The sequence below is a fragment of the Mytilus trossulus genome, chromosome 12 (genome assembly GCF_036588685.1).
Source record: "Mytilus trossulus isolate FHL-02 chromosome 12, PNRI_Mtr1.1.1.hap1, whole genome shotgun sequence".
In the NCBI taxonomy this organism is placed as follows: domain Eukaryota; kingdom Metazoa; phylum Mollusca; class Bivalvia; order Mytilida; family Mytilidae; genus Mytilus; species Mytilus trossulus.
In genome coordinates this window covers 55,636,025-55,648,576 of record NC_086384.1, presented here as the reverse complement: position 1 = coordinate 55,648,576, position 12,552 = coordinate 55,636,025, and the positions used below count along the sequence as shown (strand labels likewise).

The following is a 12,552-nucleotide window of genomic DNA, read 5'->3' as shown; positions in this document are numbered from 1 at the left end:
GATTTATACAATAGAAGTAACTGCTTTCTAGATATTAAATTTTCGCCCTTTATAAATCCCGACAAACATTCACAACACACATTTGTTTCATACACGTGAATTAATTTGTGCTTTTCCTTTATTAAATTCAGAAATGATTCAAAACTAGAGGGACCAAGTAAATTTTCTCTTATATATTTCCAGATTACTTGGCATACAGTATCAACTAACAATGCCACTAGCTTGAAGTAGTTTGTCTTTTCCGTTGGTAACATATCTAAAAAGACATTCTGATTGTATTAAGATATATATTTGAAAAATCATTTATTAATCAAATCATTATTTTTGTGAAATATAATCAGAAAAGTTCATGCAAAAACCGGCTCAATAAATCGGACTTGTACAAATTGGGTTATATCAAGACTAAAGTTGTAAGGCAAAATAAGAGGTAAATGTACTTATAAACAATAAACTCAGTATGTACTAAAAAATCATACCCATTTTTTTCTCTCTCAATCTATTTAATTTGATCAATTTTGTGGCTGTTAGTGTCTTATAAATTGAAAAGAAAATAGTTTACAAATCGTCACATTTATTTAGGGTTATCCTAATTTTAATGTTAAAACATCTAAATGATGTCTTCTATACTCACAATTGATCACTATATAGTAATAACTTAAAATATCATTTTTATAAGCAAACATTTTACCAAGGATGATAATTCTGTTTAAAATGCGTAACGGACAATCAAAGATATAATGTTAGTTGTGTTATCATTTGTACAGGTTCTTCATTAAACATAAAATTAAAAATGAGAATTTAAATAAGGGCTTTATTACGCAAATGACAATAAATATTAATGGTTGTTTATATACTAAACACAACAATATTCAGGAAGATGTTTGGTTTGTTTTATGTATCAAGTGAAGCTTTAAACTAGTTTATTGACATGTTTTACATGTTATACACAATTCGTTCCAGATTTTAACAAAATATAGTAACACAATTCTTTGCTGTTCCGCACCTGGGAATGGTAAGGCTCTGAAAATCTCTTCTTTAATTGCAGTTGTGACCATTTGGAGCGGGAACACAAGGTTAGGACACATGCATCTATATTTTGTTGTTTTCATGTTTATGTTATAACTTGAAAAGATGTTCAAACAAAAACCCTTACATTTATATTATTTCCTACCACGCGATTGATGAAAACAGTTTAACTTGACAGTGCATTAATAAAATTGTTTTAATGTTTGGGAAATTAATTTGTTATAAAGTTTCAAGCAACGGCATAATAGAAAAAAAACAGATTTCCAATGTAATACTCACCAACAAATTCAGCTTTGGATTTTGTTTTGTCGTCTTGAACAGTTGAACGAGTATCTGCCTTCTCTACTACATCTTGATTATTGTTTTCTTAAACCGTTAAAATACTTCTAGGATTAATGTATTATAAAGGCAAATATTATTAACAACAAAAACCAATTTATGTATAAGAATTCCTATTACATGATTGATAAAAAAACTGTACAACTCTACATTGAATTTTTAAATAACAAACTTTTAGCAACAATTTATTTATGCATTTTTATTATATCCAAGAGTGGAATATCAGAAAAATCAGATTTTCTATGTTTTACTTACCAAAAATTTCAGATGTGGCTCGTGTCTTGCCATCTTGAACAGCTGAACAAATATCTGCCTTCCCTAATACATCTTCATTATTGTTTTCTAAAACCATTAAAATATGAGCGGTAAATGACTTCTTTATTAAAGGCATCTATTGTTAAAAACACAAGCCCATATATGTATATGAATTCGTACTATACGATCGATGAAAAACGGTTGAACTCTACAGTGTATTTATAAAAAGACCAAATCAGTTGAACATTTGGAAATGCATTTGTTATAATGGTTCATGCAACGGCATATCATGGTAAAACACAATACTTTTGTTTGACTTACTAACAATTTCAGCTTTTACTCTTGTCTTGTCGTCTTGGACAGATGAACGAGTAACTGCTTTTTCATCTCCATCTTTATTATTTTTTTCTAAAATCATTGAGAATATTTAGCGGTATATTGCATTGTTTTAAGGCTAATTTTGTTTATAAAACAAACCCATAAATGCATATCAATTCCTACCACATAATTGATTTCAACAGTTTAACTCTAAATTAATTTATAAATGACAGTAATTCTGTAATTTCTGTAACACTTTATTTATGCATTTTTATTATAGTTCCAGGAGTGGCATTTCAGATTTTTTTTTTGTTTTACTTACCAACAAATTCAGTTCTGGATCGAGTCTTGCTATCTTGAACAGCTGAATGAGTAGCGTCCTTCTCTACTAAATCTTCACTATTCATATCACTACTGTCTCCTAAAACCACAAATATTTAGCGGTTTAATATTTTGTTTTTGATGAAATTTGTTAACAACACAAACCCATAATATGTGTATGAATTCATAGTACTCGATTGATGAAAAATGGTTTAATTTTACAGTGCTTTTTTTTTAATAAAATGACTATTATAACATTTTGTATATGGTCCCAGCAGCGGTAAATCAGAAAAATCCTAAATTTCCTGTGTTTAACCTATCAACAAATCTAGCTTTGGCTCTTGTCTTGAACAGCTTTTTCTACTTTATCTTCATAATTGCTTTCTCAAACCATTTATATATTTTGCGTAATAACATAAGTCTTGAGGCAAATCTTTGTAGAAAAAACAAACCCATATATGTACATGAATACCAAGTACTTGATTGATGAAAAACAATTCACCTCTTCAGTGTATTTATAAAACGACCAAATGAGTTTAACATTTGGTGAATGCATTTGAAGTAATGGCTCAAGCAACGGCATATCAGAAATAAAACAGTTTTTCCTGTTTCACTTACCTAACAATTCAGCTTTAGATAGTGTCTTACCATCTTGAACAGCTGAATGAGTATCTGCTTTCTCTACTACGTCTTCACTATTCATCTCCGTACCGTCTTCTGAAACCATTCAAATATTTTGCGTTTTATGTCTTGTTTTGTTAAAAGCAAATATTATTCACAACACAAACACATATAATATGTATACGAAATACTACTATACGGTTGATGAAAAACGGTTGAACTCTACAGTGTATTTATAAAATGACAAAATGAGTTGAACATTTGGGAAATGCATTTGTTATAATGGTTCAATCAACGGCATATCAGAACAAAATCACGTATTACATTTGTTTAACTCACCAACGAATCTAGCATTGGCTCTTGTCTTGCTGTCTTGAACAGCTGAACAAGTAGATGCCTTTTCTACTTTATCTTCATTTTTTTTTCTTAAACCATTTAAATATTTTGCATAATAATATATTGTGTTAATTTGGTGAATACATTTGTAGTAATGGTTCAAGCAGCAACATATCAGGAATAAAACAGTGTTCCTGTGTTTTATTATCAAAAACATTCGGCTCTGGCTCTTGGTTTGCCATCTTGAACAAGTATCTGCCTTCTCTTCTCAATCTTACCTAATCATTGCGCTTTTGTCGTCTTTAACAATTAAAATATGTAGCGGTATAATGTCTAGTTTTAGTTCCTACAACTCGATAGATCGATCAAGAGTTATGTGTGTCAAAGAAAGTTTGCAGGGTATCATAGACTATTTTAAAAAAAATTGATTCATTTGGTTGAATTATAGATTGGAACATTTTGAAAATAAAAAGGAATATTTCAAGATGAACAAACATTTAGGTTAAACCATACAAGAATTAACTAAACACATACTTTTCAGATATTGATATGGATTTATACACATAATTTTTGTCGTCTTTCTTTTTTTCCTATGCGTCGTTAGTTTTGTTCGACTTATCAATTTGAGTGTCAACTTACAATTCCCCTTATTTTCATAAAATTAATTGACCGCAATGTTGTATCCGTAAATCAAATTGGAAACTTTTGACCTTTTATGTTCTTCTGCATTAATTTTGCATATAGCAAAACCAAAGAGCATAACAAGCAAAAACGCTACATTTTAACTAACCCAAAAATAACATAATGCAAAACGAATTCTTTACTGTCCTGTTCATTTGCTTTTCTTGGTCGGCTTTCATCACTCAATTTACTTGAGCTGTATCATTTACATTAGAAACAGTTGTGAAACCGTCCCAAAATGTAGGCGTTTTGTCACTGTTTGCCGGCTATATACTGAAACACTGAATTACACGTATTGAAATCTATAAATGCTTTTAGATTATTACGTAATATAGATTAGATACTGATTTTCGATTAATTGCACTCCAACACAGCTGTAATATTGTTTTTAAAGCATTTCCGGAAATTGACCTTAATATGCATATTTTATGGACAGTTGTATCATTGGCAATGACACCACATCTTCTCATATATATAAATAAAGGCAACAGTAGTATACCGATGTTCAAAACTCATAAATCGATAGACAAAAACATATCCCTGTCATAAACCAAAACCGAGGGAAACGCATTAAATACACGAAAATGACGACACAACATTGAAATGTAACACACACAGAAAAGAACTAAGCATTAGACAAAATCCGATGCGAATAACATCAAAACTAAATAAATGAATTTGGGATAGAATAGTACCGTGACAAGTCTTATAATAGATAAATTATTTCATGAGAAACTACCCGTTTCTGTGTTTTACTAACCAATCCATGCTGATTTGGTTCTGTACTTGCCATAATATTTAGCTGAACGATGCTCTGCCTTTTCTGCTACGTCTTCAATATTCATCTCAATATTCTTTTCTAAATGCAGTAAGAAAAATTGTAAACTTACGAATGTTTTAAAGGCATTAGTAAAAAGATACATTATTTTCTTAATCTATTCTTGTTTGTTGTTTATGGAATTTAATGATATGAGTCAGTTTTCTATGAAACGTCGCTTTAATGTTTTTAATTAAACACAGATCAACAACTAACACGAGCAATCTGTCATGCATTTTGTTTATGATGAGATCTCACAAAACATGTTAAACCCGGCTGCATTTTTGCGCCAGTCCAAAGTCTGGCTTTTTGCTAGTCTTGTATATTTTTTTATATTTTTGTTTATTGATATATAGCTAGTCATATTTATGTCTGATTACATTTGTACCAGATATTAGTGATATATACTCTAGCTTGCAACATGTAAGAAAATGTCACAAATATCTTTATCTACAGAAATTATCGACAAAAAATATTCATAATTAAGATTCAGCTACTAAAACGTTGTACATGTTGTGAATAGGTTAGAACAATGACTTTGGTTGAAGAAACACCTCCAGTCAAAAAGTTTGATATGGGAGGAAAAGACCTTATTAGAAATAAACATTACTGTCATGATTCTCATCTGATGCAATCCCTGGGATAACTTTTCAGTGTCTGTTCATTGGCAAAAAGAGGCGACAGTAAAAATTCTTATATCTGTCCCTCAAGTCACTTATAGATCCGACACAAAATTACTTCACAGTCTATAGATTTTGAAAAGATCCCACTAGAAACATTTCGTCATGTTCTTGCAAATCAAAAGCGTTGTAGTGCATAGTAACAATGTACCTACAAATCATATCAATCCATGTTTATTTGCAGGTACACAAAGACATTTCTTATATTCTCTAATTAATCTGCATTCAATGACTGGAAGAAAAAATTGGAGATACCACCATTTGAAATAAACCTTATTGTCCCTTTAATTCCTTTAATAGCTGACTATGTGGTATGGGATTGGCTCATTGTTGAATGTTGTGCGGTAACCTATAGTTGTAAATATCTGTGTAATTTGGTCTCTTGTGAAGAGTTGCTCCATTGGCAATCATATCACATCTTTTTATATACACCAATGTACGATGTAAGGGTAGGATTGGGCGCCCGCTGACATTTTCAACCTCACCATATCTTGTATGTGACTGTCCGAAGTCAGGAGCCTGCTATTCAAATGTTGTTATTTGGTGCTGTTACATTTTTGTTGTACGTTTATTATTTTGTACATTAATTATGCCGTTGTTTTTCTTGTTTGAATTGTTTAACATTTGTCAATTCGGGCCCTTTATTGCTGAATATGCGGCAAGGGATTTGCTTAGTGTTGAAGGCTTGATCTATACCGCAGTTGTAAATGATTGTGATATATTTTGTCTTTTGTGGAGATTTGTCTATTTGGCAATCAAACCACATACTTTTTTTATTATGTTTTTAAAGCAGTCTTGCTTCATACAAAAATTTATGACAAAAGAGATGATTTTTTATTTCCTATCGTCAGTTATCCATTTTTAGATGGTGACGTACCCTTGTCACCATCTTATGGTGTTTATATATCTCAACTTGTACGATTCGCTCGTGTATGTAACAACGTATTAGATTTTAGCGCGAGAAATTTATGTATTACTGAAAAATTATTACACCAGGGTTTTCGATATCACAAACTGGTCAACACATTTACTAAATTTTATCACCGGTATAAGGGAATAATTCGTAAATATAACTCAACATGCAGACATCTTATACGTTCAGGTATTTCACATTCAATCTATTATGGTAATATTCTTTACAAAGCACAAAAATGTCAGTATTCACCTCAAAAGCTTACAAAACCTTTACACAGACTTATTAAGAAGGGATATAGTTACGATACTGTTGTCAGGTAATTAAAGATTGCATATTTTGGCTTTAATATTGATTCACTTATAGGGTTCGGAACTAAACACATTTATTAAAAAAAAAAAGTTATTGGCATGACACGGGTTATGTTCTTCTCATATATTTCATGGTAGTATTATACTAAACCCCTAACGGGAGGGATTTTGCCTGATATTTATATGATGAAGACATAATCTTTCAATCAGTTTAATTGAAGTCTGGAGCTGGCATGTCAGTTAACTGCTAGTAGTCTGTTGTTATTTTTGTATTATTGTCATTTTATTTATTTTCTTTTGTTACATCTTTTGACATCGGACTCGGACTTCTCTTGAACTGAATTTTAATGTGCGTATTGTTATGCGTTTACTTTTCTACATTGGCTAGAGGTATAGGAGGAGGGTTGAGATCTCATAAACATGTTTAACCCCGCCAAAATTTTGCGCCTGTCCCAAGTCAGGAGCCTCTGGCCTTTGTTAGTCTTGTAAGATTTTTAATTTTAGTTTCTTATGTATAATTCGGAGTTTAGTATGACGTCCATTATCATTGTACTAGTAAACATATGTTTAGGAGCCAGCTGAAGGACAACGACGGGTGCGGGAATTCTCGCTACATATAAGACCCATTAGCGGCCTTCGGCTGTTGTCTGCTCTATGGTCGGGTTGTTTTCGCTTTGACACATTCCCCATTTCCTTTCTCAATTTTATTTAGATAAATCTTAATAACTGTTGCACCATTTTACATAAAGACTTTGAACAATACCAATACGACATATCTGATCAGGAGTGTACTGGTTGTTCATTAAGGAATATCACCCACTCAGCAAAAGTATACATTTCCGTTAAGTATCAAATGAGAGTGCATTGTAATCATTATTCATTTGAAAATTATCATTATCTACTTACCAGCCAAATTATCTGTCAGAGAGTTTGGAATACATTGTAAAGATCGAAATAATTTAAAATTTCGAACGATCGTAAACAGCTGTTCACAATTCTTTTTCGCAAAATGCAATATCTGTAAACTGACAAACTATACGGCTACGAAAAGGTTTTTTTTATTTTCTTTTGCAAACAGACCATCCTGTAGACTTTCTATTAGTATTTGAAAAGCAACATCATGCCACGATTGATTTTTAGAATCAGAAGTAAATTATTTTTCATTTTATTAAGTAGTTTACAATGCATGCTAAATGTTGACGCGGCTTGTCCTTGAAGTTATTTATGAAGAGTTAACTCACCACTGGATGTCCTGCCTGATAATTTGCGTTTTTCAAAACAATATCGGGACACTCAAATGACTCGACATGCCTTTAGCGCTTAGCTTGTATGACTTTTGCCTCCAGAAAAGACATTTTATAGCTGACTATGTGGTATGGGCTTTGCTCATTGTTGAAGGCCGTACGGTGACCTATAGTTGCTAATGTCTGTGTCATTTTGGTCGCTTGTGGACAGTTGTCTCATTGGCAATCATACCACATCTTCATTTTTACATTTATTACCAGTCATGGTAATTATTATAACGTCATGAAGTGGTGTTTTAACGAAAGTTGATTCATCGTTACACACATGTTTTTTTTCTTTCACTTATTCAAATGTATGAAAAATTTTCTTTGACATGTAAAAGATTAGCAACACGATCTGAGCTATCTGACTCGTTCTTATTAAACAAAATAAGGGCTGACAATAATTTTCCGTAATTTTTTAGGAATTGTTCCAATGTGGTTTAAAATTAGTCTTTTCGAAAAACAAGAATAAAAGCACCTCAAAAGTTACTAATCCTTAGCATCTTTACTGATTCAAGCACATAGACACAATTATTGATACAGATATATACTCTTTTTTTTTATAAAACTTAAGAAAATGCATATTAAATTCATTCCATTTCATATGTCAGGGGAAAATATGAAAGGGGAACGTTTCATGGGGTGAAAATTGAGTAGTAATACTGCAATGTGATGGGTTTAATAAAAATGCTTGTTAAAGTTGATTTGTATGTTCTATCAAGCTTTTATATACTAAGAATTCTTAAGTATTGGTTGGTCCACCTTTTTGTGTGAAAATTAACTATTGTCGATATATATAAGAAATGTCATATACTTTGACAGTCGGTAAGATTGAACATAATGATACATACATTTGCAAATTGTCCAATATACTCAATTTATATGTTCATATGATATTAAAGCTTGATGTCAAATACTCATGATAATAGCTGATACATCATTCTTTCATCTAATACCAATTTCTTGATATCATTCGGTAATTTATTACAAGCGTTCCATTGTTGGAACATGAAAAAAAAATAATCCGAAAATCACACTTTAACGCGATTTTACAAAAAAAAAATGCACCTTTGGAAAACTCTACGACCGGGCTAAAATGAAAGTATATTGTTTACTTTATCTTCATGCGAATTTTTCAGTCGTGTGGTATTTCGGTCCATTAAACTCTTTAAATAAGCGACTTTTTCCAATTTGTCACCCCACTAATATAAGTTAAATATTAAATTCTGCATTTATTAATGCATTTCCAATTTATCTATTTTAGAGAAATTGTTTTTATTAGGTCGTACCTTTTCTTGAATAGAATTAATAGTTGATGGTGATTTATGAGTGTCTTAACATGTATCTTCTTTTTATATATAAAACATCCCCCCTATCTTTAAATTGCAGGAATCATCCAGTAAAACCAGTATGAATATATATGTTCAAACTCTTTTAGGTCATTTTTTAGTAGCAATAAACAAAAAAACTATGTTAATTGGACATGCTTTGATACTATATATGCCCTTGAATTTTTACTAGATAACATTTTTGTTCGCTTTGGGGATTCCGTATATCGTCAGATTATCGGAATTCCAATGGGGACTAACTGTGCACCACTTATTGCGGACCTCTTTTTGTATTGTTACGAGTTACAATTTATGACAAAAATAAGCAAAGACCCATCAAAACAACATCTGATAAACAAATTTAATAATACTTTTAGATATTTGGATGATATTTTGGCTCTCAATAATGACGACTTCAGTATGTATATTAATGAAATTTATCCTGGTGAACTCACTTTAAATAAAGCTAATACTAACAATGACCACTGCCCTTTCCTCGATCTTGATATCTATATCACTAACGGAAAGCTGAATACTAAAATTTATGATAAAAGGGATGATTTTTCATTTCCTATCGTTAATTATCCGTTTTTAGATGGTGACGTTCCCTTGTCACCATCTTACGGTGTTTATATATCTCAACTTGTACGATTCGCTCGTGTATGTAACAATGTTTTAGATTTTAACGAGAGAAATTTATGTATTACTGAAAAATTATTACACCAGGGTTTTCGATATCACAAACTAGTCAAAACATTTACTAAATTTTATCATCGGTATAAAGACATCATTCGTAAATATAGCTCAACATGCAGACTTTTTATACGTTCAGGTATTTCACATCCAATTTTTTATGGAAATATTCTTTATAAAGAACAAAGGTGTCAGTATTCACCTCATAAACTTACAAAACCTTTGAATAGACTTATTAAGAAGGGATATAATTACGATACTGTTGTCAAGTCATTAAAGATTGCATATTTTGGCGTTAATATTGAGTCACTGATAAGGTCTTTGCGTCGGAACTAAACACATTTATTCTAAAAACAGTTTTTGGCATGACACGGGTTATGTTCTTCTCATATATGTTATGATGGTATGATACTAAACCCCTAACGGGAAGGATTGTGCCTGATGTTCATATGATGAAATCATAATCTTTCAGTCAGTTTAATTGAAGTCTGGAGCTGGCATGTCAGTTAACTGCTAGTAGTCTGTTGTTATTGATGTATTATTGTCATTTTGTTTATTTTCTTTGGTTACATCTTCTGACATCAGACTCGGACTTCTCTTGAACTGAATTTTAATGTGCGTATTGTTATGCTTTTACTTTTCTACACTGGTTAGAGGTATAGGGGGAGGGTTGAGATCTCACAAACATGTTTAACCCCGCCGCATTTTTGCGCCTGTCCCAAGTCAGGAGCCTCTGGCCTTTGTTAGTCTTGTATTATTTAAATTTTAGTTTCTTGTGTACAATTTGGAAATTAGTATGGCGTTCATTATCACTGAACTGGTATATATTTGTTTGGGGGCCAGCTGAGGGACGCCTCCGGGTGCGGGAATTTCTCGCTACATTGGAGACCTGTTGGTGACCTTCTGCTGTTGTGTTTTTTTATTTTGGTCGGGTTGTTGTCTCTTTGACACATTCCCCATTTCCATTCTCAATTTTATTTTTTACAGAGTTTGTCTTTAGGGCCGTGTGGAGGCAGTAGAGTGCCTCCCCGTGCTTCAGGTTTATGCTCTTATAATATACTAGATTACGGAGTGTGTGTCCGAGCGAGAACTTCTCTAGTTCATTACTTTAGGAATGTTTATCAAAAAGTAGTATTTCAATATTCAGCCCCATTCTACTAATTGGTCAGCCATCAGTCATACCCTGATATACACTATCTTTTTCGGGTAATTAATACTGATAGCGTTCGACATTTTCAGCCGAACAAATTTATCACTTTTACTTAACTTAATTATTGTATGCTGGTTCATATTCTGGACGCCAATCTTTGCTCCTTTATTATGTAATTCACTAACAAAACAATTATGAAACTAAGAAACGGAAAAATACTAAATACTAAACTTGTTCAAAGGGTATCTACACGTCTCAATTTTCAAAATCGGTTATCTAAAAATACTACCATCGCTAACATTTTTAACAATAAAAATCGTGGTTACCCTTCTATCGATAAGTGTCATGCCAAAAAATGACTTACATGTCCCCGTCTTTCCACCAACAATACGGTAAGGTCCACGTTTAATGGTCGCACATTTTCTTTAAATTTTGAAACTGATATTACTTGAAAAACAAACAGTATTATTTATTTACTCACATGAAACAAACCGGGATGTGGTATTCAGTACGTAGGAGAAACTGGAAGATATTTATCAAAACGCACTCAAGAACATCTGTATCGTTTTAAAAGACCTAATAAATTCAAAAGTATCATTTACCAACACCTTAAGAAGCACAACCATCCTTTTAAATATTTAGCAGTTCAACCTTTAGAAGTAGTAAATAAGCAGCCTGGTGAATCGCATTCAAAGTTTGTACGATCACGGAAAATAATTGAACTAAATTGGATTAAAAAATTACAGACAGTTTACCCTCTCGGTCTAAATGATAATATCATGGGAATTGGTAATATATCTAGAACCAATTCCGTTAACATTTTGGATATTGTTTCTAAAACTGTTCGTAAAACCGTTCTCACGGTTGTAGAACAAATCGCAATCAAAGAAAATTTCGGGCCAATCATACCAATATTTCGGACCTTATTTCTATTTCAAAAAACAACGGCAGACATTATCTGTTAACAAAACTATGTTCGTTACCGGTTAATAAGTTAAATAAAATTTTGGAGGATTGCAACACAATTTCATATAGCAGTCCTAAGTATGAAATTGTTCAAATTATTATGGCATATTGTTATTCTAAATTATTTCCCAAAATTGATCGCCCTGAAGATCATAAAAAACATTTTATTAAAATTAAGTATGTCAACAAAGGCTTTGATTTTGTAAATATTGCCGGTATATTTAACGACCATTCTGTTAAAGAACAAATTCCTGGATATTTTGACAATACTGAGCTACCTCTTATTTGTTATATTTACAAGAAATCTACCCGGAAATTTGTGTTTAATTATAGTCAATTGTGTAAAGATGTTAATATCAGTGAAAATACACCTACTTCATGTAATTGCAGTAATTCCGAATATATTTATGGACCCATTTCCCATGTTATAACAGGAGATCTTTACATCGTTCAAGACCGAGAGTTAAAATCATTTCTCAGTAAAGGACCTAAATATCGTCCCCCGTCAATT

General features: G+C 31.8%; 1 protein-coding gene across 1 annotated transcript in view; it reads right to left on the bottom strand.

The window, feature by feature from the left end:
- Positions 1–12,552, bottom strand: part of LOC134692599 (uncharacterized) — a 30,854-nt gene that overhangs the window by 171 nt on the left and 18,131 nt on the right. The window contains exons 5-11 of the mRNA XM_063553057.1: positions 4,658–4,756; positions 2,878–2,976; positions 2,261–2,359; positions 1,942–2,028; positions 1,621–1,707; positions 1,306–1,392; positions 10–256 (exon numbers count right to left, since the gene is read on the bottom strand). Coding sequence (XP_063409127.1) covers positions 10–256; positions 1,306–1,392; positions 1,621–1,707; positions 1,942–2,028; positions 2,261–2,359; positions 2,878–2,976; positions 4,658–4,756 — 805 coding nt within the window. The remainder of the gene's footprint in view (positions 1–9; positions 257–1,305; positions 1,393–1,620; positions 1,708–1,941; positions 2,029–2,260; positions 2,360–2,877; positions 2,977–4,657; positions 4,757–12,552) is intronic.